Source organism: Pholis gunnellus, assembly GCF_910591455.1.
Source record: "Pholis gunnellus genome assembly, chromosome: 8".
In the NCBI taxonomy this organism is placed as follows: Eukaryota; Metazoa; Chordata; class Actinopteri; order Perciformes; family Pholidae; genus Pholis; species Pholis gunnellus.
In genome coordinates, this window is record NC_136534.1 from 25,404,293 (window position 1) to 25,430,303 (window position 26,011).

The window sequence follows — 26,011 nt, forward strand, 5'->3', positions numbered from 1 at the left end:
AACGAGGAGCTAATCTGCTGCAAATGGCATCCGATTCAACCCGGCAATGCGTAAAGATGTGAACAAGGTGTTGCGCTATAGCAATTTCAATAAACACACAAACCTACATTATCATAAGGGCAGACGAAGCTAAATGGAACCGCATATTAGGATTTCATTTTATTGTTTGCTTGGAGAAAAAAAAAAAAAAAAAGGCTTGTACTTAGATCCGTGAAGTGTGTTCTGTATTTTATTGCTCTGCAGATGCTGATTTATACCATTGCTGCCTACTTGTGTAACATTTTGTGTTGATCGTTTGGGTTTTCATGCCATAGTTAGAACGTGATACGTAACCATTCACCCATTCACCGCTTTACCTCTTTCCCCGAGGACACCGGTTCAAATAAGACAAGGAACTGGTTATTTCTTTTCCTACTCTTTGTGTCTCTATGCTGTGAAACAAAAAAGGCTTGACAAGATTCCAACAAGACGCTTCAATGATGTACAGCAGCAGCAGCAGCAACAACCAGCGGCGAGAGCGAGCAGTGGCTTTAACATGCACACGTTGCATTAAGACCAGGAAGGCAGGTTAAAGCTGAATGTAAAAGGGAATTAGTTGTGAATGTAGCTGGAGAGTTAAATTGCACTGAAATGCCCGACAAACTAACGCTACACCTTGTGAATACTGATCAGCTGACTGAAGAAGCGGGCTTGTGCGGTGATGAATTATGCAGCGGATTAGCATGTTCTCCCGAGCTTTGAGAATTATCATTCAGTTGTGTAACATAAATCTGGCCGTGCCGAGCCTTCCACTGTGGCAGAAATGTCATTAATAGCCAATTAGACAAAGGAGCCAACTCCTCATACAACGTATTGAATAATTTATTTTACACCGTCAGGGATAGGAGCAGCGAGCATGTTCTCAGCTGTGAAAATCTCTCAAGGAAGTGTCGTGTTTTTCACTCAGCTCGGTTGTGTGTTGCTGCTCGGGGATCTGCTTTTTAAAACTCGCTCCTTATACCTGATATAACGTCCTGGACAAACTGAGTGTGTGTGTGCAACGTCAGTCTTCCCCACAAGCAAACTCACAAACCACTGAACATGCATTTTAATCGTCTTTGTGTCTCAGTCGGAAATCAACACCGGCCGAGTGCTCGTAAACCTTTAGTGAAGGCTGCTGACGACGCTGTCAGACCATTGGCAGGAAAACTATCTCAACACAGATGGGCTAAAGGTGTTTTCCTGTATAACCTCCTTTATACATTAACTATAACTGTGTATGTGTATGTGTGATGGGACTCAGAAAGCTGTTATCACAAGCCCACAATGAGAGGAGAAGCCTATGCTATCCATTTTGGCAATTTAACCTGGTATCATAAGCTTCCTGTGTCCCAAGTCCATACTATAGACCCAACGCAGTCGGCAGATTTTGGGGGCATGTTAGGCTTCTGCAGACATTTCTGAACCAAAAAATATTGTTTCATGAATGTTTCAGCCTCGTGCTCACGCTTGCAGAAACGCACACAATGCCATGTGGCAAAGTAAATTGCTTGGTTTGGTTTAGGCAACAAAAACTGCTACTGCTGCTAACTACTAATGTAACAACGCAACAGAGCGGACTTCTGGGTGAAAGCCCTGTTTGACCCACCCGCCCATAGAGGACTTTCTCAGCTGTAAACGCTCGTTATTACACCAGGTGACGCTCGCTCGATATACTACGTCGCTTGTTGCGAAAAATGTCCGCATTCAACAACTCCGTGTTTTCCAGAAACGTGCAATGCCAACATTTTTCCATCACGACGAGGCTGATAATCCAGTGGAGACTGTTTTAAATAGTACGCTTTTAGAGAGGTCGTCCTGCACTAGTTGTGTGAGAGTTCGTAAACAGATGTTTGGATGTAGTTTCGCTGTTGTTAAACGCGGCCTCCAATTTACTTCAATTCATCGAGACTTTTGCTCCGTTTTTTTGATTCTTCGTTCTGATACAATTCTTATAACATGTTTTTTTTGGACAAAGTATTCCATTAACCGAATACTTTACGTTGCCCAAAGTGACAGTGTTTATTTTGGCAGCTATGTCTACAGTGTGGATTTGGGACCCAGGGTTTGTTTTCTCACCAGAACAGATAACCTTGAGTTTAAATGGGGTCCGGTAGTTGTTGCCGTGCAGAGCTGATTTTATTTCTCCTTTTTCATGAGGAGCGGCGCTGCAGCTCCTCAGGCAGGTCAAATCAAGCTTTCATCACTCAGCGCTCCCAGTCATCACGCTTAACTAATCGACATGTTTCAAGCTATTGCGTGCAGTTAAGATTTATAGCATTTATACCAACTATCCAAATCTCCTCTGTGTTCAAGTCCTTGCTTTGATGTGGATGTTCACACGGACGCTCTATCGAAATTCAGTTATCACTCAATCACACGCGTCAGGGTCAGCCAGTCCGATAACGGCTCATCTCCTTCAAAGCAAGCTCTTGATTTGTCTTCAGGAAACCAATTGAACGGCTCGCGCTATCTGCTGTAAGCGAATCACCGTGGAGTGAAGCGGGTCACTGTTTTTTGTTTGCTCTGGGGTTTTTGAGTGTCAAGTGCTGTACATGATGTGTGCCCACGATTCTGTGTCTCGATATATCTAATTTTAAAAGTAACATGCCAAACTTATTAAAAAAAAAAAGATTTATATTGGTGCAATGCCAGTCGAATGCCATCTCATCACGTGTATTTTTAAAAAAGACGTATCTATAGTGCAATAGATATTCATGTAACAAACCCATATTGACATGTGTTTCCCTGAACATGTGCGGTGAAAATTAATAAAATATAAGTATAAAGAAATGATTTACTGTGTTTATTTCAAAGAACTATGAAACTGAATCATTGAATTTAGCTTTCAATTCCTTAATGAAACCATCAATAATGATGCAATCAATCATTTAATGGGCTTTTAAAGGGATAATTCATGGATTGGATTATATAAAGGTATTATGACACATAGCTTAGGAGCTTTCTTTTTCTTACATATTAAATGAAACCTGTAAAGTTATTTGTTTTTCTTTTATATTATCCATCTTTTATAAACGATGAATCCATGCAGAAAACCCTTTCAAGAACCATTAATGCATTCAAATCCATAATTGTACTCATTAATTCGTCCCATACTTTATCTGGGGTAAACCAATTAGACACTTGAGTAATTAACAACAATCTCAAATATATCAATTTGCTGCAACGTTTGAATTAAAATCTATTTAATTGGTTAATAAAGGGCTTTTGCAATGAAAACGTTCTGAGGGGTTTTAGTCACCCTTTCAGATTACAGTTGTTGTGATAAGAATGTAGACTTTCACACAAGCAGAATATTGTGTAAATCTGCATCACAAAATGGTTGACATGCAGTTGAAGGTTCCTGTCAAGACAGACAGGGTTGCATCATCACCATCTGCTGGCCAATATTTGGTTTATCGGCAAAATATGTAAAAGGGCCATACCACCCATTCAGCATCTAAAATCAACCGACATGAGTCATGAATCCAGTCTGGTTATTGTTAAAGCTTTAAGCTGATTACGCTTGTTGCAGCCGTGTTGTTGTAGCGTCCCTCTCCCTGATCGATGGTGTTTCATGAGTCCAGAACCAGCATCTTCTCCATGCATCAGCACTAATGGGGGCATGGCTGTCAAACCTGTCTGCTCCAATATGCAGAGATGGTGTTACAGCAGCCAGCAGGCTGTACGTGATAGGACTGGAGAGGGGAAAAGCGGCTTTCTCAGATTGATGAATGTTTTATGACCAAAATATCCAATTATGTTCGTTAAACAGCATTTAGTGAGACTTTTGAGTGAACTGAACGCACCAAAAGCCGACAGTATTTGGGAACCTGATTACATCAATGCATGCTAGTTAGCTTTGTCAAGGAGGAGGAAATGTCAAACTACAGTGAATTCTGTCCAAAAACACCTCACCTTCTAATGGTATACATGATATACACCGGCTTTTTAAAAACAATAAGTTAATGACGTAAGAGAGATGTGGTGAAAATTACACCAGTGGGCTTGTGCACAATTTAGCACCACAATTGCAAATACCAGCCATCCTAGCCATAAGAGGACCTAGTTGACCATAGCAGTGTCCTCTTGTTGCAACGTGTCCTCATACAAGTTTTATATCTTACAAAAAGTTATTTGTTATTTGTTATTTTTACAGCGATCATTGCACCTGCACAAGCCCCTGTTGTCTTTAGGCAACAAAACTACCTGGTTGGTTGTAGGAAACGCTCTTGGTTTGGGTTAAAATAGCTACGGACATGGCATCACTTAAGTATTGAGGTTTCGTGACAAATAAGTCAACGTTGACTTCTGGATTCATACGGCACACAAACAAAGTGAAAGTACTCGGCTTTTTGTCCCACTCGTCCAACCCGACCTCTTCCCTACGTCGCTCTTTATACTCCCGTCACCCTTCCTGGCTCACAATTATGCAGTTTTGCATTACTTATTGTCGGTATTTGAACAGTGTATGCAAAAGGTCTGTGTGGTGACATAGAACGAGAGGAAAAATAACTTTAAACTGTAGACTGTAGAAGAAGGGGACACTGTGACGTCACCGATTGGTTTGTGGACTGCCTTGATTTTGGTATTTTGATGTCGCCATCTTGGTTTTTGGCCATCGCCATCTTGTTTTTTTGCAACCAGAAGTGACACAAGAGGGTGGAGCTAAGTACAATGCTGAATATTTTTAGTAGATCAAAATGTAACAATTACCTTTCATGAACTTGAAACACACTGTGAAAGTGTTTTAATACGAACACAGACCACTCACAGACCTGTCAATCACAGTAAGCCCCGCCCCTAAAGCATCCCCTGCTTTATGGTCTGTTTGACTCTAAATGGACCATCATTTACTAAATGAACATCATGCTGTATTGAAGAAGACTTGAAACTAGAGATTGAGACCATAAACTCATGTTTACAATGTTTACTGAGGTAATAAATCAAGAGAGAAGTAGAGTCATTTTCTCATAGACTTCTATACAACCAGAGGAGTCGCCCCCTGGTGGACATTAGACAGATTGCAAGCATAAGGCTCTTGGGTATTGGCTTCAATCCGAATTTTGTAAATATGGGAATTATTTTAAGAAGACAACAAAAAAGAAACAATACAGTGTTTTGTTAGCAGTGTAAATGTCTAACCTCAGCCATGTAGCAACAGTTCTGAAGATAACTCAGTGTTGAATTAACAACTTTTGCCAGCTAGATAGTTTCACATTTTGGGAAATGTGTTTATTTTCTTGCTTTCTGGGGGTGAGATGAGAGACACTCCTTCAGTAAAATCAGCCTTTTGCAGAAGTCAATCAATTCCTGAGCTTTTGACTCAAGAACAAAGCCTTGCCTTTCAGGAAGACCCCGAGGAGGCGTCTCTATCTCACTCTGTTAGCTCACTGTTTCCAAACAAATTGCTGCCTATCAACTCTATTCATATTCTCTGGCTGAAATAAGCAGAAGCCATTCAATATAAATCCTCCTTTCTTGTCAATTGGTTTGGCACATCCATTGTTCTGCAGTTATCAGGAGCACACACACACACACACACACACACACTCACACACACACACAAACAGGGAAGAAGTTCACATGTCAATCTTCTCAGTGGCAAAAACAAATCAATCAATATTCCATTATAATTGTTTCCAGATGTCATGGCTCAAAACAATGAGGTAATCTGCCTGAGAAAACTGCTTCTATGGTGGGAAAGGCTTGGTTCACCCAAATAAGAACATGTTCTCACTTACCTTTTGGTATCTGCAGTACCAAACACTTTCACTTGCCCGGGTCTGGAGATACGAGTCTCCTCCACTGTTTTTACTCAAAATACTATTAACCAAAGAAATACATCAAAAAGTATGAGAACTGCTGATAGCAGGTTCTGGCTGGTTCTGGTTCTTTTTGATCATATTAACAATAAACCAAGACATTTTCACTCCGTTGCCAAATACCACTGCTTCGTCAACTATGATGCTCCAGGTTCCCCTCTAGCCTTGGATAGAAGAGGGAGCGTTGGTTACATGCATAGTAGCTTTTCAAAATAAACACCCATGAGGACAGGAAACGTACATTTTCCTCTCGTATCATGCATTGTGTCTTTTTAAAATACATTTTGTTATTATTAGGATACATGTTAACTTACACAAAAAAATTAAGTTTAGACGATAAAAATATATGTTTCTTAATAAAACAGGTCTAACCGAACCCCTCCCACCCACCCTACACAGACTTTCTCACAATTTATTTATTTTTCTGTTATTTTATATAACCTTTATTTAGCCAGAATAAAACCATTTACATTTTGAATCTCAACGGTGTCCTGGACAATATGGCAGCGTAAAATAGTTTTACACAAGCACCACATACAAATAATTGTTTAAATTGCAAAAAGTTAATTATTACATTAAAACATAAAAAAAACAACTCTAACATAAAAGAGACATCCGATTAAAAACCAACCAGAAAATTGCATTGAGCAAACAATTTTCATTCAGTGTCAGGCGACGTAAATTCAGTGCTCATATGATCTTTGATCCTTTTCTTTTCTTTAATCTTTCATAAGGATTACATAATCTAGTTTAAAATGTTTCTGTAGCTCACACCAAGATGAGGGTCCAGAAAATGTAAAAGCCCTTTCAGCAAAAACCGGGTGGGTTCTTGGAATGACGTGTTTAATTTGTCCGCATTGCTGAAGGTTGCAGCTACTGATTATTCAGTAGAGAACAGAGATAAGGAGGCACTAATATGGCATCATACAGAAAAACCATTAACAATGTTCGAACATAGATTGATGGAGGAACAACCAGTGACTTGACCCATACCATGTAGTGTTATCAAACAGGCTCAGAGCTGGATCCTGTGCAGGCAAAATCTTGGTGCAACAAGGTTCTGTAACTTAGAGGAAGTGAATACATGTGGTACATGTTGTACATGTGGTATGTGCAGAATGCAGAAGCAAAGGCAACTTCCATATACTCAACGTATAATGTTCACTCCCATCTCTGCCAGCTCTCCAAAAACCTGTTTATCCCACCTGGCACAGCGTGGATTTTAAGAATTTAAAAAGTGACAGACCTTCTGTGTTCTGGTGAGCTGGTCCAAAAGAGTCATAGTTTCCTACAGCGAGATCATGTGAAGAATACCTGCCAACTTTTCTAGGATATGAAATGCTCAAACCCCATTTAGGGATGTTAGGGGACAGTTAGGATTGATACACATTACGGTGTAAAGTATAGAAAGGCGCCAACACTGGATAACAGTTCCCCCATCTATAATGCATCTTACACTCACCTGTCAGACATATTGTTTGAATGTTTACATTTCAAGCACCAACAATGAATTCCCTTTTTACTTTGTTGGGTTAAATGCAGATATCCATATTTTAAATGAAACCAGGTCTATCTGAATGGCTAGAATAATGGGCCCGACTGTCAACAACACTTACGAATGTAGTGACGGGAAGATTGTCTTCCTTCTCAGAAGTCTTGACACATTCTTGAGCAACACACACACACACACACACACAGATTACATTAACGAGAGGCTGGCAGAGAGAGAGCGCTGTACGGGTTCCCATAGGCTATAACTCATCCAGTGTTGAGTCACTTCCCGTCACTTCTCACCTGACTATCCAGCATGACATTTCACCCTGTGCTGTGTGTTAAACTGGCGAAGCGGTTGAATCTGACCGCCCATCTCAAGGTGAGTGAAGTTGAATTTGTTTCTGTCTGTTTTTAAAGTTTTAGTTTTAACTCTTAATATAAAAATGTTCTTAATATTCAGGACTATTTTCCGCGGATTGACACCCCAAACGTCACACATTATATTTGTGAAGTCAAACGTTAAGTTCTGAAGTTTTAGAGTTTAGTGCTTTTAGTGTAAAGCACTGGCATTGAGTAAATAGAGATGTCAAACTTTGAATGAAGAAAGATGTGTCACTCATTAGTCATCACTGACCAGAAATCTGTCATAGAGCACACACCCATCTGAGATCAGCCAATCACATGAGCGCTATCAGTTGTTATTGCTGCCATTCGTATGCTTCAGACAGCGAAAACAGCTTCTAACACGTTGTAGAATGGAATTTAAAACTCAATGTTGTGATTTGAAAAAAAAAAAAACTTTAGATTTATTAAACTCCTTGTGTCTCATTGGTGGAAGTCCAGAATTAGTTTGTTTATCAGTCATGTTACCTGTTGACTGTCGGCTCAGCTGTTGATTACTGATTCACGGAGAAGCTCCGCTGGAGTAAATGGGGTTTAACAGAAATAAATGTGTGTAATCCAACGTAATCATTAACCAGAAAATATAAAGAGTGACGCATTCTGCTTAGGGAGGAGATTGGGGATGGATGGGTAAGTCCAAAATCACCAGACTTTCACCCAGGACTCCGCTGTTGGTGTCGCGTGTGAAACCAGATGTCGATGTTAATTTATTTCACCCCAAACGTTAACTTATGTGTCATATTAGTTCCCGTACTTTCCCATAAATTCCTGCATTGCCACATCCATAGTTATTTTAAACCAAACACGGTCATTAAACCTAACTACGTACTTGTGTTGCCTAAACCAATTTTTTGACGTTTATTTTGAAAATACCGTATGTATAATACCAAGGGTCCTGTGTTACAGGACATTCATAAGAAAATGCAAAAAAAAGAGAAATATGTTAAGATATCATAAGAACCTTTGTATTTATCGCTAAGGGGCACTCAAGTGGTGGTAATGAAAAAGCAGCTCTTTCATGTTTTCTACCCAGCTTTTTCATGGTGGTTCAGGGTTTGCACTAGCAACGTACTCTATGTCACGTCCATGAAACATGTAGGCTATGACAGGATTAGGCGTGTGCCTGTTTTATCTTTGAAGCCACATCATAGTAGTGTGGCTCTAGCAATGTTGTGCATTGGTTGCTTAATCAGTTGTCAGTTCGGTCTTGTTCTAGAATAAATCACTTGACACATAGTGGATAGATTGCCAGTATGTTTGGTACAGACATTCATGTTCCCCTACAGAATGCAATAAATATCGATCCCCAGAGTCTTGATGTAGCGTCATCATCAGATCATAATTTAAATAAGTCCAATATTTTTTTTTAATGCCCAAATACCCGTAAAACTAATAGCTTCCCCATCACCTTCTTCTGATCTTACATTATATTCTATATAAATTGTTGGGTTGGGTCTTTCTAAAAATAGAAACATAAACTACCACCAGTCTTATCTTTTAAGATAACCGTCTCCTCGGGCAATCAGTCTGCTTCATTCTTGGCACCTGTGAAGCTCCAACGGTGAATTGGCTGATTTCCGGCAGTTTAGTGCAGCTGTTAGGACCTGGCTCATCATGTCTGTGGCCTTTCCTCAACAACACTGTGGGGAATAGAAATTGTACATGCTCTCGGTCACGTAAAACCATTTTCGAGAGTAATAAACTCTGGATTTTATTGAGAGTGAGCAGAAGTTAAGGCCAAGGCTCCAGTGGTTTTTAAGGGGTTTGTTTGTCTACTGCAGTCACCGGATCCCAGCTGATGTTTTCCCTTCTTAGATCTTTTTCAAACTATTTAATGTTGCTCAGTGCCATTTCTCTCAGTCCTTTAAAAAGGTCATGTTAAACCCTCAAATGGCAAACCAGCTTTCCAACTTTCCTTTTTATTCTTGCAGTTCTTGGAGTATTGCAATGCAGCCTTAATCACACATGCGTGGGAGCTTCCTTAGTCACATTCAGTATGTTATTGTCTCTAGAGAGCCACACTGCGGCTAGCTTGGAGTGAAACCCTGACTACCATTTTGACCCGTGAATTATTTTCTTGAGTTTGAAAGCAACTGCATGTTTGTTTGGTTTGTAGTCTCTGACATAGTTTGATATTAAAAGTTAGTCATGAAAAATGTAGGCCCATGGCTCCACTTGTTAGTCATTGATTACGCATTCACTATGTTACAAAGCGCAAAGCACAAGACAATAGTATGTACGTGGAGTCAACTCACACGCAGTATACTTTGTTCTCTAAGCATTGTTTCCTTTTGGAGGCCTTTCTGGATACAAGTTAGATTTTTGTGAATTAAAGTCTTTTAAGTTTTTGCAATGAGACAACTTTCTTTTAGATGTTGAGGCCTTGGCACTGTAATCAAGACCATTTTCTTCTCTTTTTTTATCTGTGAAACTGCATTCGTAAGTAGATTCTAACAAAATACTATGAACATTTGAAACATTACGTTGAAAAGAATATCAAGATTCTATGGAAGCCCATTTCCGCAAACAAAATAAAATAAAAAATCCACGTGAAAAAAATAAAATCAAATAAAATCCACCCAAAAATAATTATATATATATCCACCCAGAAAAAAAAATAAAAGATTATGTTTTTAGTTTTTTTTGCATGTCGTATTTGTTCCGGAAAAAAGTAAAAAAAAAAAAAAAAAGATTATGATGTTTTTTTTTGCCAGAAAAAATACGACATGCAATTCTACACAACGTAACTATTACTGGTGACTTTTGTAAATGTTAGATGTTATATATAATTATAAGTATTAATATGTAGAATTGCATGTCGTTTTCATGGAAAGACTGGCGAGGGGATGAAGGGACCTGTGAGGAGATCGTCACTGAAGCGCATGCGCACTTGTAATCTCTTTTGCTAGCAAAAAAAAAAAACATCATAATCTTTTTTTTTTTTTTTTTTACTTTTTTCCGGCTACAAAAAAAAAATCTTTATTTTTTTTTTCTGGATGGATATATATATTATTTATATTTTGGGTATTTTTTTGGGTGGATTTTTTATTTTATTTTGCTGCCGGCAATGGGCTTCCATAAGATTCCCCATGTGTGCCGTGTAATGCAGCTTTCTCACAGCGGGTATTTTGACTTGTCATAGGGGCCCTGGTGAAACTAATACATTCAGGGTTCCACTCATTTCGTACCAGGACTTATCAAGGACCTTTTCAGTGACAATCTAGCTGGTACGACTGACAGGGGTCACGCTCTACACTAATATGTTCCTCTCTGTGGAAGTCTGTTTCATTGGTTTGACCCTGGCCTCACATTGATTATTAACCAACTCTCTCAACAAGGCCCAACACCCATTTGAAAGCATTGCTCCAGGCTAGGTTTTAATCACATACCTTATTAAACCTTTGCAGGCAAAGCAAGCTAGTAAGCACTTTAGCAACCGTACCAAACATGCTAACCAATGTGACATTATTCAACCGCTTAAAACAAGTTGGTAAGAAACAAACAAAACCTGTACAAACAGCAACAAAACCTGTATCTGTATGGTTGAATACCACCGGGTGTAAATCACATGAACAACCCATGCACATAAACAAGTGGAGCGTAGCTCGAGTTGTAGTGCAGCTGTGTTTTGTGCGTAATACATAAACATGGCGCATCATTGAACCACAGTAAAGAACAAAGACTGCTGTCGGATGAACGCGTCATATAGAGGCATTGGGCAATGTCAATGAAAGCGCTGTTTGCCACCGGCTATTGACTGCTGGGTAAATATCACACACGGTAATGGAGTTCTGAGCTCACTCAGATGACGCCATCCACGGCATATTAGACAGATATCATAGTTTAATCAATAATAGAGCCATTTATTGATTCTTTCATAGCCTGGTTGTTAATTTAGTGCAGGACTACCGCCTCACAATGGAGCTCAAATTGCAGCATGTGTTGCATTGGGTTGCTATGGACCACATAGTCCCACAATACAGTATTAGAGTATGAACCCTTAGTCCTCCTGTGAGCTGTGAATACAGTAAAGTAAGTACAAATGTTAAAGTTAGAAGATGATTGTTGTCTTTTCTTGTATTAGTCCATATCCAGACATCACGATCAGTTCAGTCAGGACCATTACGTCAAAGAAAACTTCATTTAATTTTTCCAGTCGTACATATTTGGCACTATGGCGCTGGATAGCAGCAGCACAGACACATTTGACTGTTAGTGCATTTTACAACTTTGAGGACATACTGATTTTCAAAGGGGCTAATTAAGAGGTTGAGTTTAGTTTTAGACAAATAAGCTTCAAACCTCTGCGCTCTTTCTGGGGGCTTAATAAGCATAACACATCCGTCCCTCTGACCTAACTGTCGGGGGATTTGTTGCATTGTGGGTAATGTAGGTGCCAGGATTTGACCAATAATCAGTATGCATGGAATAAAAAAGGTTTCGATCTTGTTTTTTAATAAAACTGTCAATCTAGAGTCAACATTTTGGGCTGAGAGGTTTAAGCCTGTTCTTTCACAACGTTTTAGTTTTTTTATGATTTCATTACAAAGGACAGGGAGTACCTTTCAAACAATGAGACTTACTGTCACACTGAAACATTTCCTGTCGTTTTTCTCTTCCTTTTGACTTCTTTCCACACGACTGACTCAGGGAGATTAAGTGTCAATTTGCATCCGTGTATTGCAACACCAATTCAGCTGGGTCCATTGATGAACAGTGTCATTGTTGCCAGGCAGTGTCAGTCTATAGGTCTTAAACATGACAGGATTTCTGAAAGCTATCTCTCGGATGCAGAGAAAACAAATATGTTCCGTCTTCTCGTGCCCTCGGGTGATTTCCCAGTTGTCTCTCCACCTCGTACTATATAAACCTGGCAGCGGGCCGACCTGCATGTGAAAGATATTGACTGGGAAAAAGGGCCACATGTTCTGTGAGCATACACAATAAGCCGCATGTGTAGGTCTTATAGATTGTATGACCCAGAAATCTTAAAACCCTAAATGTGTGTTGACGCTGATGTGATTGCAACATGCCCTTAACCTCTGAAGCTGGGGAACCAAGGTTGAAACAGAGGACAGCCTGCAGCTTTGCCAACATATAGTGCACATTCCTTTGACAGATAAGGCTGCAGACACCACAGAGGAGGAACCTGCACACACATGAGTCAACTAGTAAATCCCCTACATCCAATCCCGACATAACCTCCTGCCGGAAAAGTTAATATCTGGAAATGTGCATGAGTGGCTGGAGGCCACTCATGCACATTTCTGGATCCAAACTCCATTCCAGTTGGTATTATTATGCATTATTGCACCAGGAGTTCAACACCATTTGGCTGTTTTTGTAATCCTGTAAAGTCGAATTTAATAAATGAAGGTAAAAGGATTTCCTTCCACAATCCCTCTTGAACAAACTTCTACTTTGTTGTTTTTGTCTTCTTCTTCTTCTTCTTCTTTTTCTCGGCAAAGCAGCAAGAGATGCAAACGCCACCAACCGGAGCATGCGCCGTCTGATCGGTCACACATTTTGGGCTGCGCATTAAAAAGAAGTTGTCTTCAGACATTTTGTCTAAAGACAGTGGTCCTGGAACACAAAGACGAGAGACCGCATCAACTTTCTGACAATGTCTCAAATGTAATACTTGATTATCACCTGGGACTTCTTCGACCCGTGTCTACTCACTAACTGGAAAGGATTACAGATAATAGTAACATTTAAAAGTTTCCATTACCAACCTAAAAAACTTATTTTTAATATATTTTTAAATAGTCTGGGACAAGATCGTATGGATTCCCAAAGCTTTGTTATTGCCGGATATTACAAAATCATTTTACAACAGTTTATTTCATGAGCCGAGTTTCACTCAGTCAATATTATTGATGTTCATGTAATCTGCTGTCAATTTCCAGGAACAGCTGTCCACTGTTTAGATAGCCGAGGAGCGTTCATGGTTTCCTCATTGGAGCGGCATCGCGGCTGCTGTTTTCTCACCCAGACAATGTTTATATGTCAAGGAAGGAAGACGACGACCACACAGTAAACACGGGGTGACAGTAATTCATCCGAAGCGTATTATTTTGTATGTGTCATCTTGTATTCATCCAGAAGAACCTGTTAACAATGAGTCATTCATGTGAGTGTTGACCCGAGAGGAACGATTGGCTGCATATCAAAAGAACACCTGTTGGGACCAGAATAGATCCGGCATTTAACGCCCCAATACATCCCTTTCCTTATTGCTCACATCTCTGTAATAAACATACATCTGATGTGGGTTTTTTCATGTGGTAACAGAATACTGTACACATCTTTTTATGTTGTGATTTATAAACTCTGGAAAAGCTACACATCTTCCACTCAGTTTAATTGTATTTTTGGCTTCTGCAAAGTCATTTTAATTTCATTCCCGTCGTGAATCAAACCAAGATTAAATCATATTTATTGATCCCCGCTCTGACAGCTTGGACAACTACCAGAAAAAAAACAATGATTACCTCAAATAAATAAAGAAACAATATGATTCGATACTACCCACATCCGCACAGACATACATGTGTATTCAAGCCACGTCACCTCTGGACTAGATAAAAATAACGCTGTTTGTTCAACGGGGGCTATAAAGCTTGACGGCTCCTCCATGTGAGGGCCAACACAGTGTGTAGCCTTGGACCGGCAATATAATATAAATAGGCTTAGAAGAAGAGGGGATTTGAAGGAATCTGCATTAACAGCCTTGAGCAGGGAAACTATTCTTGAGCGGGTAAGTACTGTGCAGTTTATACTGCAATGAGTGCTGTTGTGTGAGGGGGGGGAGCAATGAAAACGTCTATTTTATATGGATGAGTCTGTCTTTTCCACTGCAGATGTGACGCCTGAGAGCACATAATGACTGGAGGTGGAGGGATGTGTGAAGCCTGTTGTCTGTTGTGGGTCTAGCAAGGTTCACATACCCTGCAGAACGAACTAAACGTCCGTTTATTCTGCAATGGCACATTTGTGATTTAATGGGAAATGACAGAAAATTGCTCAAAGATCTTGTAGATGATCTTGTCACGTCATGCATCTTTCATCTTGATGTCTCTGCTGTCTCTCAGTGCTATTTGTAGGCCTGCTTTTGGGGTTTCTTTAAAAATGTGAATGTCCTCTATTTTGTTTTTAAAAATCCACGACTTTTGATGGAGACACGACAAAGGCAAAAATGTGGCCTGCAACAGACCGTGAGGCTTGTTTTTATCACGGCCTATTGTCGGATATGCCTTTTGCTGCTGAAGCAGGTGTTGATTACCTGCTGCCCCAACCGCACCCCACAACACTGAGTCACCACAACCAAGAGAGGGCCTCGAGCACACAGTCGTAATTGAGCAAAAACAATATTTGACCGATGGTTTCCTGTAGTAAACAAGATTAGACAGACGGATGAACACACACACACACACAGCTAAATGCATGATGCCCCCCCCATTATGAAATCAACTCGCAATGGGAAATTATTCTATCGCCTAATTTTAGCGGGTTTTCCCAAAATATAAACAACAAATAACTTTGCATATACATACATGCACAATTTCTTTGGAACATGGTTATGGTCCGACAGAAGCACTCTGACCGGTGCCTATTTACTTATATATGTGTAAATGTAAAAGCAGCAATTTTTACTCAATAGTAAAAAGTAAACAAATACCCAAAGTACTTATTGTGAAGAGGAGCAGTGTTGTGATGATGGAGCTGAATTACAGCTAAGGAGGAGCAAGAAAACAGGATAAAAGCACAGAGGGAGGAAGAAAAACACGAACTAGCATACAAAGGCACAGAGACTAGGAAGAAATTCAATTAAAGAAAACAGACAGAAATAAAGAGCACACAAAGTTAAAAGTATTATTCTGAGAAATACTGGGAGAAAAGTGGAGACTCTCACGCAAAGTAAAAGGGCCAGTACCGGTATTTAGTGACAAAACGTACCCCTGCTTCCAAAAAATTAATTTGGGTCGATATTCTGCAACTGTGGAGTAAAGAATATAATGCCAACATTTAATCTCTCCTTTTCTTTTCCTTTACTAGTCTGTCTGATGATTTGGGAATTGCTTCATTTTAGTGCTCTCCTTCTTGGAGCACTCACATCCCCGACTCCATCCTCACCCCGCACCACCAGCACTGACGGAGGACCCTGTCGCGTCTACAACTTTGGCCGCGCGGCAGACTGTCTGGGAAGACAGCTCGACAGTGTCCCGTGGAGACAATTTCCATCCACACTGGAAGACATAGATCTCTCCTACAACAAACTTCAAGCTGTCCATGCTGACGACTTCCTCCGCCTCCCTCAGCTTCGCATCCTTAAGCTGCAGTACAATAACATTTCCCTTATTGAAAATGATGCCTTTAAAAACAACGCACTGCTGGAGCATCTCGACATCTTCAATAACTCCCTGCAGGAAATTCCTGCCACAGCTCTGACTCCTCTTTTGAATCTGAAAGAGCTCTACATGTCCAATAACCTTTACAAACATGCAACGTTAGCGGAAAGCTTCTCCAAATTTGATAAGCTCCAAGTTCTGTCTATGGGTGGCCCTTTGGTGATGGGGCTAAAGAAATCAGATTTTCAGCCCCTGAAGAACATCAGGTTACAAGGTTTCGCAATTAAATGTTCCGCCAATCTAAGTTACTACGAGCCTGGAAGTTTAGAAGTCATCCAAACAAAGCAGATGGGCTTTGACATGGCCATAGATCAACGGCCAAATGCTCTCCCTCACATGCTACGTGACCTCGCCAACAAGACCTTCAGTGTCATCCAATTCCGCAACCTCTTTGAGTTCATGTACTACTTGGAAGAGGAGGACATTTTCCAGGGTTTAAAAGACATCACAGCCCAGCAGCTCATCTTTCACAGAGGCAAATTCAATGAGAATCTCCTCCGGATGGCTTTGATAAACTTACAAGTCACCCCCATCAAAAGGCTGAGACTTCAGTACATCGACTTTGCCCGTTCACCCACATTTGTTGACAGCGGAGCAGGTTCCAGCATCACAGACCTGGCACTGGATAAGTTGGATCTTTGGTGAGTACCTCCATCATGTGAAAACGTATTCACGTAGTGTTTACTAAGTGTATATTCTACAGGAATTCATGATCTTGCGATCACACAAATTATGATTATAATTCAAGTGAAACCCAAAATATGTGAGATCTTAAAACCACAAAAAACAAAAAGTGAAACTGGAAGTCTTTTTGTCAATTTAACCAAATGCATGAACTGCAAGCTCCTCCAGAGCAAGCTTCCAGAACTGAACCATTTCTAATCTAATTCCTAAAAATAACCATTTGGGTTTATAGCACATTGGCAGCACTACACGTCACGTACATGATTTATAGCTGACTTGTAATATTTCCACAATTAACTTTTAAAACAAAACACCACAGTTGGTACACAAAGGCAATATATTTTAGGATTTTCAATAATCACAAAAAGCTAAAAATGATCATTAGAAGTTTGCTTTACATGTGCACTTACAGAACACTATGAATCTCTATTTCTTGTAGGTATGTCAGCAATCCAGATGTGCTGCGATTTGACTGGCGCTTCACCTGGTTCAACAAAATTAAGGAACTGTCTATACGGCATGTGTACTTCAACAGTGTGCCCTGCGACGCCTGGGTTGAGATGGAAGGCGTGGAGGTTCTGGATGTCTCCAACAATCGACTGGAGAACGAGTTCATCTTCAACCAGCGGTGTGATTACAAGGGCGCCATGCCAAATCTTCACACCTTCAAACTGAGCTCCAATGACCTGACCAGTTTGAAAGTCTTGTCATCGCTAACGAGGGAGTTCCAGCAGCTGCAGGTGTTGGATTTAAGCAACAACAAACTGGGATCTGCCGACAATAGTCGGGACTGTGTTTGGCAAAAAAACATCACTCGGCTTATCGCTCACCATAACCCGTTGGTGAGTGAAGCCCTCCAATGTCTGCCCACCACATTACACTACTTGGACCTGTCCTACTGCACACTGGACCAGCTGGACATTACGTACTTTAAGAAAGCCACCGACCTAAAAGAGCTCCTGCTGAGTGGGAATAAAATCAAGTTCATCCCATCCATGTGGGAAAGTCCCTCACTGCAGTTCCTAGCTTTGGATGGGAATTCGTTTGGTCTCATAAGCAGGGCATCCTTCCAGGGCATGCCTCAACTGTCTCGCTTGAGGGCAGGGAACAATCCTTACCATTGCACTTGTGAGCTCCACGCTTTCGTCCAGGACACAATGTCCAGAGGAAAGGTTAACCTCACGGACTGGCCTTGGAACTACAGGTGTTACCACCCAGAGGCCTTGCTCAACACAGTCATATCCAAATTCATCCCGGGTCAAGTGGCGTGTGATATCAGACTAGTTATCATCATCTGCATCGCCACCACGGCAGCGGTGATCTTGATATTGATGCTGATATGCTATATTTTCGACCTCCCGTGGTACACTAAAGCCACGTATCAGATCATCAGGGCCAAATACAGAGCTCACAAGGAAAAAGCGCCTGGGGAAAGTGGGACTTTTACTTATCATGCCTTCATATCGTACAGCCACTCTGATGCAGACTGGGTGAGGAACCAGCTCTTGCCTTGTTTGGAGAGCAATGGGAACTCCTATCGTCTGTGTATCCATGAGAGGGACTTCATGCCAGGAAGGTGGATCATCGATAACATCATTGACAACATCGAAAGCAGTCGTAAGGTACCAAAGTGTAGTTTTGTAACAAACTTGTAGATGGCAGAAGACAACAATACAGAATAAAACACAATATTACGAAGCAATTGTAATCCATGTTTTCTTTCTTTGTCTTCATCCTCAGGTCATATTTGTTCTCTCCCAACACTTCGTGAACAGCGAGTGGTGCAACTACGAGCTGTACTTCGCTCAGCAGAGAGCTGTGGGAAAGTCCTTCGGCGACGTCATACTAGTGGTGAAGGAGCCCATGGATCCCAGCTCCTTGCCCAGCAAGTACTGCAAGCTCAAGAAGATGCTGAGCACCAAGACGTACCTAGAGTGGCCCCAGCAGGTCAGCCAGCAGGCGTTTTTCTGGGCGCAGCTGAGAGGTGTCCTGGGCAAGCCAACGATGACGCGGAGGAGGGCGCACAGTGTCAGGAGCAGGACATCATCTGTGGGAAACATTTCTGTGATTTTGACACCCATGGAAGTTGGGAACCCAGGAGTAGCTAACTCTAATGCAGACAAAGGAGCAGAACCCAAGAATGACATTATTAAATGGAATAACGATGAGCTGTCAAATCAGAGACAAATTCCCGTGGTTGCATTTTGACCAAAGGGTTAGAAAAATATATATTATACAGTATTGTCTCAGTAAAAGCCTGAACCCAGGTAGCCTTTTGTGTGCGGGTTATGCCAAAGCCAACATCTCATTATGATGACAATAACACGATCCCCAGCCTGCCCAATGGCATTCTGTCATGTTATCCCCGAGGGTTGGAGCTGGATGCCCTCTGCTCCGCTCTCCCTCTGAGCGTCTCAGTGCCGGGGTGGCCAGCTGACAGCCACTGAAAGGCCACAGATGAGATCTCCCATGTCGCACTCAGGGTAACAAGCGCTGGTGCTGGGAAGATGTGGTGACAGGAGCCACAATGTGAAAGGGCCGTGCTCTGTTACATTCTTGGCCCTCAGAGGTATGAGATCATGAGCGCTCCAGGGCCATGTCAAAGGCCACGCAGGACACACTTCACAATGGGCCTCATGCAAGTACGAACAGATTCGTACCTCTCAGGGATTTAGGAGAACATGCCGCATTCGCCAATTTTCTCGTATTTAAAATTTTCTTTTAGGTACGAACACAAATGACGTCGTAGGAGTCATGTGCAATAACTCTTCTGTCATCAAAGCTTACGTTTTTAACTTTAGGATTTTATATTCCATTTGAATGAAAACCCGATATAAATTACACTTCATAATAATGTTGACTTAGTCTTGTTTGACTCTGCAATTGAAGTACAATATAATTCTAAATTTCAAAATTTCATTCGACTACAGCATCAATATGAACGTTTCAAACTGCAAAACGACTTCAATTATTTGACCCCGTCCCTTTCTCCGTTATCTGTCGCCTTGCTGTGGCCAGACATTTATGATATGGAACCATTATATCTCTATTTCAGTGACAGTACAACCCTCAGGTGGCAATAACAACACTCGTTATTTTTCCCAGTGTCGAGACATTTACAGGTCCCTAAATTCTGCTGCGGTAATCATAAACTGGATGGTGGTGTGGTGGCTAGCTCTGTCGCCTCAAAGGGGCCGGGGTTCGATCCCCGGCTGGACGGCCCTTCTGTGTGGAGTTTGCATAGTTCTCCCGGTGTCAGCGTGGGTTCTCTTCGTGTTCTCCGGCTTCCTCCGACAGTCCAAAGACATGCAGCTTACGTTAAATGATGAATCTAATTGTGTTTGCCCTGCGATAGTCTGGCGACCTGTGCAGGGTGTAACCTGCCTTCGCCCCATGTCAGCTGGGATCGGCTCCAGCCCCTGAACAAGATAAGCGGTTGAAGATAATGGATGGATGGATGAACGTATGCTCATTTATACACATGCTTACGTTGGTAATTTAAGCTCTTGAGGATGGGCAATGCTTAGTGATAGTTGGAAACAAAACATTCATAGCGCTCCTGCACACTGTATATCAGGTATTGAAGTTTGCACTGATGATCATTTAATTTTTTTTTGGATCCTTCGTGTTTCAAGTTGACTGCTCCCGTATTTAACTATTACATGTATTATCACCAATTGCATTGCTGTCAAATATCTTTTTTTACTTAGTGTAGTGTGCATGCTCACACTTGAGGATTCATGTTTCTCCAAAGTTCTTCCAAATGACTTATTTCCTTTCACTTTCACATGCAGTATTGAGTCGGTGTAATGTAACAATTTAAAGAAAGACACTTTTACAGGTTTACATGTGAAGTCATTTGTACAGTTTGCAAATGGCCAGTAGATGACACCCTTGAACTCATTATTTTCTGGTTGAAGCCCTGCAGAGAGAGAGAGAGAGAGAGAGAGAGAGAGAGAGAGCATGATGAGAGGATGAATAGATGAATGAGTTACAGAGTCAGCAGATGATGCAGACTTCTTTAAAGTGTTATAAAATATTGTGCACAGAATCACATCAGACACATATTGGTAATCTGTGTAGTTCCTGCTCTACTCATTATATTTAAAGTACAGTATGTGCCTCGTTTTTATTACTTGTAAAATACTGTACACATTCATAATTCTTATGTATTAGTGTGTAAAGGAATAAACTGTTGAAGTCACGGCTGTGTGATTATGTTGACTGTCTCACGTCCACTCCTAGTGGATCTCTGCGGTTGGTTTTAAAAGCAGTAATCGGAGACGGTTACTTTGGTTTCCCACACAAAAGAGAGATGAGAGGCTTACTCTCACACAAGTCGGTCTCAGTTAATCAAGTCAAAGAAAGGGTTTCATCTTTACTTTTCCTCAAACAGAGAACAGAAAATCTGGCTCTGATCTGCTGAGAGAGTTTCAGGTTTTCATTAATAATGTAGCCAAATGTGAAATTTGGAAACATTATATTGGGTCAAGATAACGCCAGGCCTTCCATCCTGAAAATACAATATTGCGTTGTGCACATGTTTTACGTTTCTGTCCCTGAAGGAACGCTGAGCGCTCAGATGATCTCACACTGTAATACTGCGACCTTCTTCTTATTTGCATAACTGTGTCAAATGCTCTTTAGTTTTGAGAAATGGGGCTAATTTTTAACTAGAAGCATGCAAATATCCATAAAGCCTTTATACTGGTGATCTGGAGATACTGATGTAAATCAACCCCAACACTTTGCATTCTGTGAAAAGAGGACTTCAGATGTCTGCTTCTAATTCCTATAATAGTGGCACTTTGTTTGAATGACATTGGGTTTATTTTAATTATTTTATATTGAAGTAACAATGTTTATTATATATATGTAGAAATGTGGATTGTGATAAAAAACTATGATTTGTAGAACATTTTTATTTAACCCAATATTGAAATACTTTTCTTAAACTAATAATGATCTCTTTGGGGGTTTATTTTCAGGTGACTATAATTAAATAACTAATTCAAGTCAGAAATAACACTTACAACGGCTGTTTCTTAGTAATGTATAATTGGGGTCAGTCTATGTGTCGGTAGGAGTTTAACGTGCTGACTTCTTCCCCTTCCCCTTAAATGGTCATAATCCGCGTTATTCGCGTTATCACAGATGTGCTTCTCCTGTCATGACGCGGTGAACACAGGAGCAGCAACAGGAGAGCGCGTGTGGTCGCCTTTCATGGCCTGGCGGCTCCGGGGGGGAGGGGCTTATCTGATTCGGGCTCATTTGCACACAGGTGAGAGGAGCCCTTATAACTGACGAGATGAGAGCTGAAGCCACTTCCACTTCCACTTCCACCAGCAGCTGTCAGTGTTCAGGTGAGTTCCCACTTGTTGGTGTTTCTTTGCTATTTAACTGCTAAAAGTTAGTTCTGCGAGACGAGAGTTCAAAATGAATTCTGCCAACTAGGAAACATAGTAAAACAGTTTTTTTTTATTATTAGTTTTTACATTTATTTTTAGTTTCTTGTGGAGTGGCATCTGCAGTCTGGTTGTTGACAATTTCCCCCAAATGCTCGTGCTTTAGTCTCGGTCTCAGTTAATTAACACCCGCTTTTGCATTTGACATTTCAAAGGATTTTAATTAGCTCCCTGATCGCGGCGGGAGTGACTGATTATCAGCAATCATGGAGACTAATCGCGAAGTGATGGAGCACTCACTCCATGTCTCTCTAACCGCAGAGAGGGAGTTTGTTCACGCAGACTGACAACCCTGCATTATTTATGAAAGCGCGTCTCTTCTCATATAGAAGAGGATCATCAGACAATCAAGGATACGAATCACCAGACATTCAAATGATGAAATATGACACACCGTTAATCCTCCAGGTATAGTCCATGTAAGGTAACGCAAGAAGATCTGAATCTAGTTTATGTGCAGGCTGCCCTGCAGGAGGTCTGTCCTTTTGTGCGCCACTGGTTCATTGAGGGTGGAGGAGAGTGACCCCCCCCATGTGGCAGCTTCCATCTCCGGTGTCTGCTAGTGAAAGGGCAGGAGGTGTAAGTTTAGATATTCAAACCGTTTCAACTCCTCCACCTGTATTTTATTCTGGCCTTGAGGTGGGTGACCAAACTGTTGTGAATAAAAAAAAAAAAAATTGCTCTGGTTCAGGCAACAAAAGCACTTTGTTGTAGTTCTGGAAGATCATCATGGTTTGGCTTAAAATAACTCAGTAAAACATAAATGCAAGTATGGAAAACGCGTCACAAACATCACTAACTTCTAAATACAGTTTTCGGACATGAACACTGGTCTTCTTACTGATAGTCTTGTTTGCTTGAATTAACTACCTCCCATCCCGCCCTGTGTGGCTTTTTATTGGTCTTTATACGACGTCATCACACTCCTGCTGTGTTAAATAATAATCTGATTGTTTTACTTTAGTTACTCTAAAGCTTGGCGAGTCTCATACAGATGCCTTGTGCTGAATAATATTTAAAATGGTTCATGTAATAATCATGACACTTAATACATAATCAAGTAGTTAGTTGGAGGCATGGGGAAGGCCTCAGACATTAATGACCATGTTTAGGTTTCTTAATTATTTAAGGAAGTTAGTCCTGTTTAGTGTAAAATGGTGTTTTTATCTGCTTCTGGTCTGGAGATTGTACATAAAAAGGACCGAAGCCGACTCATCGTTAGCTGAGTTTTATTTAAACAAATGTGAACTCCCACATATAACCGTGTGTTCGGGACCTTTGCTTGAGGAAATTCTCTAACTGGACCTTTGAATTTAAATGTAATACCCAGTTTTAAAAGAACAGTTTAGAGAGTTGGGATTTGCTTTTTTGCAACTTGTAATGCTTTCTTTACTCTATGTTCATGTTAGTGGAGTAAAAGGCTTTCAGAAGTGGGACCTTTATTACTTGAGCTGAAGCGTGTTTTGTTTCCTCCACACTAACATGAGCAGCATCTCCTCCACTGACTGAAGTCGATGGTTTGACAGATTAAACTGGTTTCAGAGATAAAAACGGTTCCTCGGGGCAAGTCTAAGCAACACAATGCCTCGTATATTCCCTCATTGTTTTACTTTCAGGAAAAGTTTTCAGTACATAAAAAAACAATTGACCCTCTGCCCTTCATCCAGAGTAACCGCTTTGGTTACTGAGTACATTTGTAGTGTTTTCCTCCCACAGAGTCATTTGCTCTAATGGAGGCTGCTGGTCCTCTGCATACAGATCTTTATCACACTCTGATTGATCGAACTTTTTCTCACACTGGAAATCTACAAATTTGCTAAAATGCCATTTTCCTCATGACTTCAACTAATCTGCAGTAAAACAGTGTATTTGGTGACTTTCTGCATTTGTCCTTCAAGGCGTTCGTTGTAAGACTACAGAATGAGTACCCAACTGCAAGCCGCTATGGAGGGCCTCATCTCCGTGTTCCACTCCTATTCTGGGAAAGAAGGAGACAAGTACAAGCTGAGCAAAGCGGAGCTGAAGAACCTGTTGAATGGGGAACTCGGCGATTTCTTAGCAGTGAGTATCTTATTGGTTTTGCTTCAACTCACAATACTCTGGAATTTCTGACTTCGATACCTTGATGGGTTTTTTATGCCACAGGGGGAAAGTTGACATAACATAAAATATTATATTCTTTTTAAAAAGATGAATAGTTTGTTACAACTCTTAATTAAACAGAGCTGGTGTATCATACATCAATAAAGCGGAAAATGAGTATTGAAACTAATTCAAATATTCACTGTTGATACTTTTGTATTTTTAACCCTAATACGATGTAGAATACAAAGTGTATATACCAGGAAGTACTGTTGGATCTAGAATCCACAGGACACTTATTTCAACTATTATCGTTAAATCTCTGACCTGACGTGGAGGCAGTGTTTTGTTTGTCCATGCGGGGCTACCGTAGATACTCTGAAGAGAACCGGCGTCTTTTGTAGTCATGAAAAACTCATTCTGGTCCAACTTTGATCTTAACATGACCGCAGACTAATACAACGTGTTCGTGATCAAACTTTGTCAAATGAAAAAGGACTAAATTCTGCAAATGGGTTGTGGAAAATCTACTTTCTCTTATCAGGTATAAGAAAAACAATTTGCATGTTGATAAGGTTTTTAAGGGGTGCAAAGAATATTCTAGGTCCAAGATGAAACTGTCAGAGGGAAAGTCTCAGTTACAAATCCTCCTGCTGCTTCAGCACCGAGGACGGCGCTGTGGATGCATAGATGAGGCCACTGATGTTACTGGACCAGGCTCGGGGTCGTTCTAGCTTTGACCCTCCCCAGTCAGATAAAAGATCGACTAATATGGGATCTACCCAATGCTTCCGTTTCAGGCCAGCAAGGACCCCGCTGTGGTTGATAAGATTTTGTCCGACCTGGATGAAAACAAGGACGGTCAGGTGGACTTCCAGGAGTTTGTCGTCCTGGTCGCTGCGCTGACCGTCGCCTGCAACGAGTTCTTCATCGGCTGCCACGAGAGCAGCGGAGAGAACAAGGCGCGCCCTGGTTCCAAGAAAGTCTAATGTTTCACAACTTAATCAATAACAATTTCTATACATTTAAGTCATTTGTATGGATTCGGCTTAATCACAGCACCTTGTAATGACTCGGAAGATAAATTAAAGTCTTCATTCTCAATAAAGATGTCATCCTGTTCGTACATGTCTCGTCTTTAAGATGCAAGCTGCACTGATTAATACTCATTTCATAGAAGATTACAGAAATCTGTTCCAGATCGATTAACGCTGCTGCGTTGTGAAACCTGAGTAACCCAAAACCAGATCACATGAGGAACAGTGTTAATAAGCCCACTGGCACCACCCAGTGTCTGATGGGGGTAATGCATGACGGTCCTGACGTCATCTCATTCCTCCTCAATCCAACAGAGCCGCTCGTCCAGCCGCTCTGCCTTCTGTTTTATTCTGAAAGTAAACACGCTGGCACAATAAATGACGTCAGTCCTGGAGGCTCAGACACAATATTGCTCTTCCTTTCAGAGAGAATACTGCAATATCACTTTGACTATCACATAAAACATTTACTGAAGCGTATATGAAATGATGAGGACATTTGAAAACAATTAGACTGTGTCTTTTGTACGGCCAGGGTTGCAGTAAACTCATGCATGGGGTACGAAATGACTCCTGGTTTGACCTTTTCTCCC

The 26,011-nt window shown here is 41.0% G+C and overlaps 2 protein-coding genes across 2 annotated transcripts; both read left to right on the forward strand.

Annotated features, from left to right (window-relative positions):
• Positions 1–15,805: 15,805 nt before the first annotated feature.
• tlr18 (toll-like receptor 18) lies at positions 15,806–19,042 on the forward strand (the record flags this gene model as incomplete). Its single annotated transcript, XM_079164459.1, has 3 exons — positions 15,806–16,791; positions 17,274–18,456; positions 18,575–19,042. 3 exons carry the CDS (start codon positions 15,806–15,808, stop codon positions 19,040–19,042), a joined length of 2,637 nt encoding a protein of 878 aa, XP_079020585.1.
• Positions 19,043–22,135: 3,093 nt separating this feature from the next.
• Positions 22,136–25,503, forward strand: s100a1 (S100 calcium binding protein A1). The gene is made up of 3 exons (XM_079165140.1): positions 22,136–22,197; positions 24,198–24,360; positions 25,182–25,503. Exons 2-3 carry the CDS (start codon positions 24,220–24,222, stop codon positions 25,368–25,370), a joined length of 330 nt encoding a protein of 109 aa, XP_079021266.1. The 5' UTR covers positions 22,136–22,197; positions 24,198–24,219; the 3' UTR covers positions 25,371–25,503.
• The last annotated feature ends 508 nt before the right edge of the window (positions 25,504–26,011 follow it).

Excerpts from the sequence above, each read along its gene's own strand:
- s100a1 (XM_079165140.1), top strand. The coding sequence starts at position 24,220 with ATGAGTACCCAACTGCAAGCCGCTATGGAGGGCCTCATCTCCGTGTTC. Across the intron at positions 24,361-25,181 it reads AACTCGGCGATTTCTTAGCA|GCCAGCAAGGACCCCGCTGT; the intron begins GTGAGTATCTTA and ends CTTCCGTTTCAG.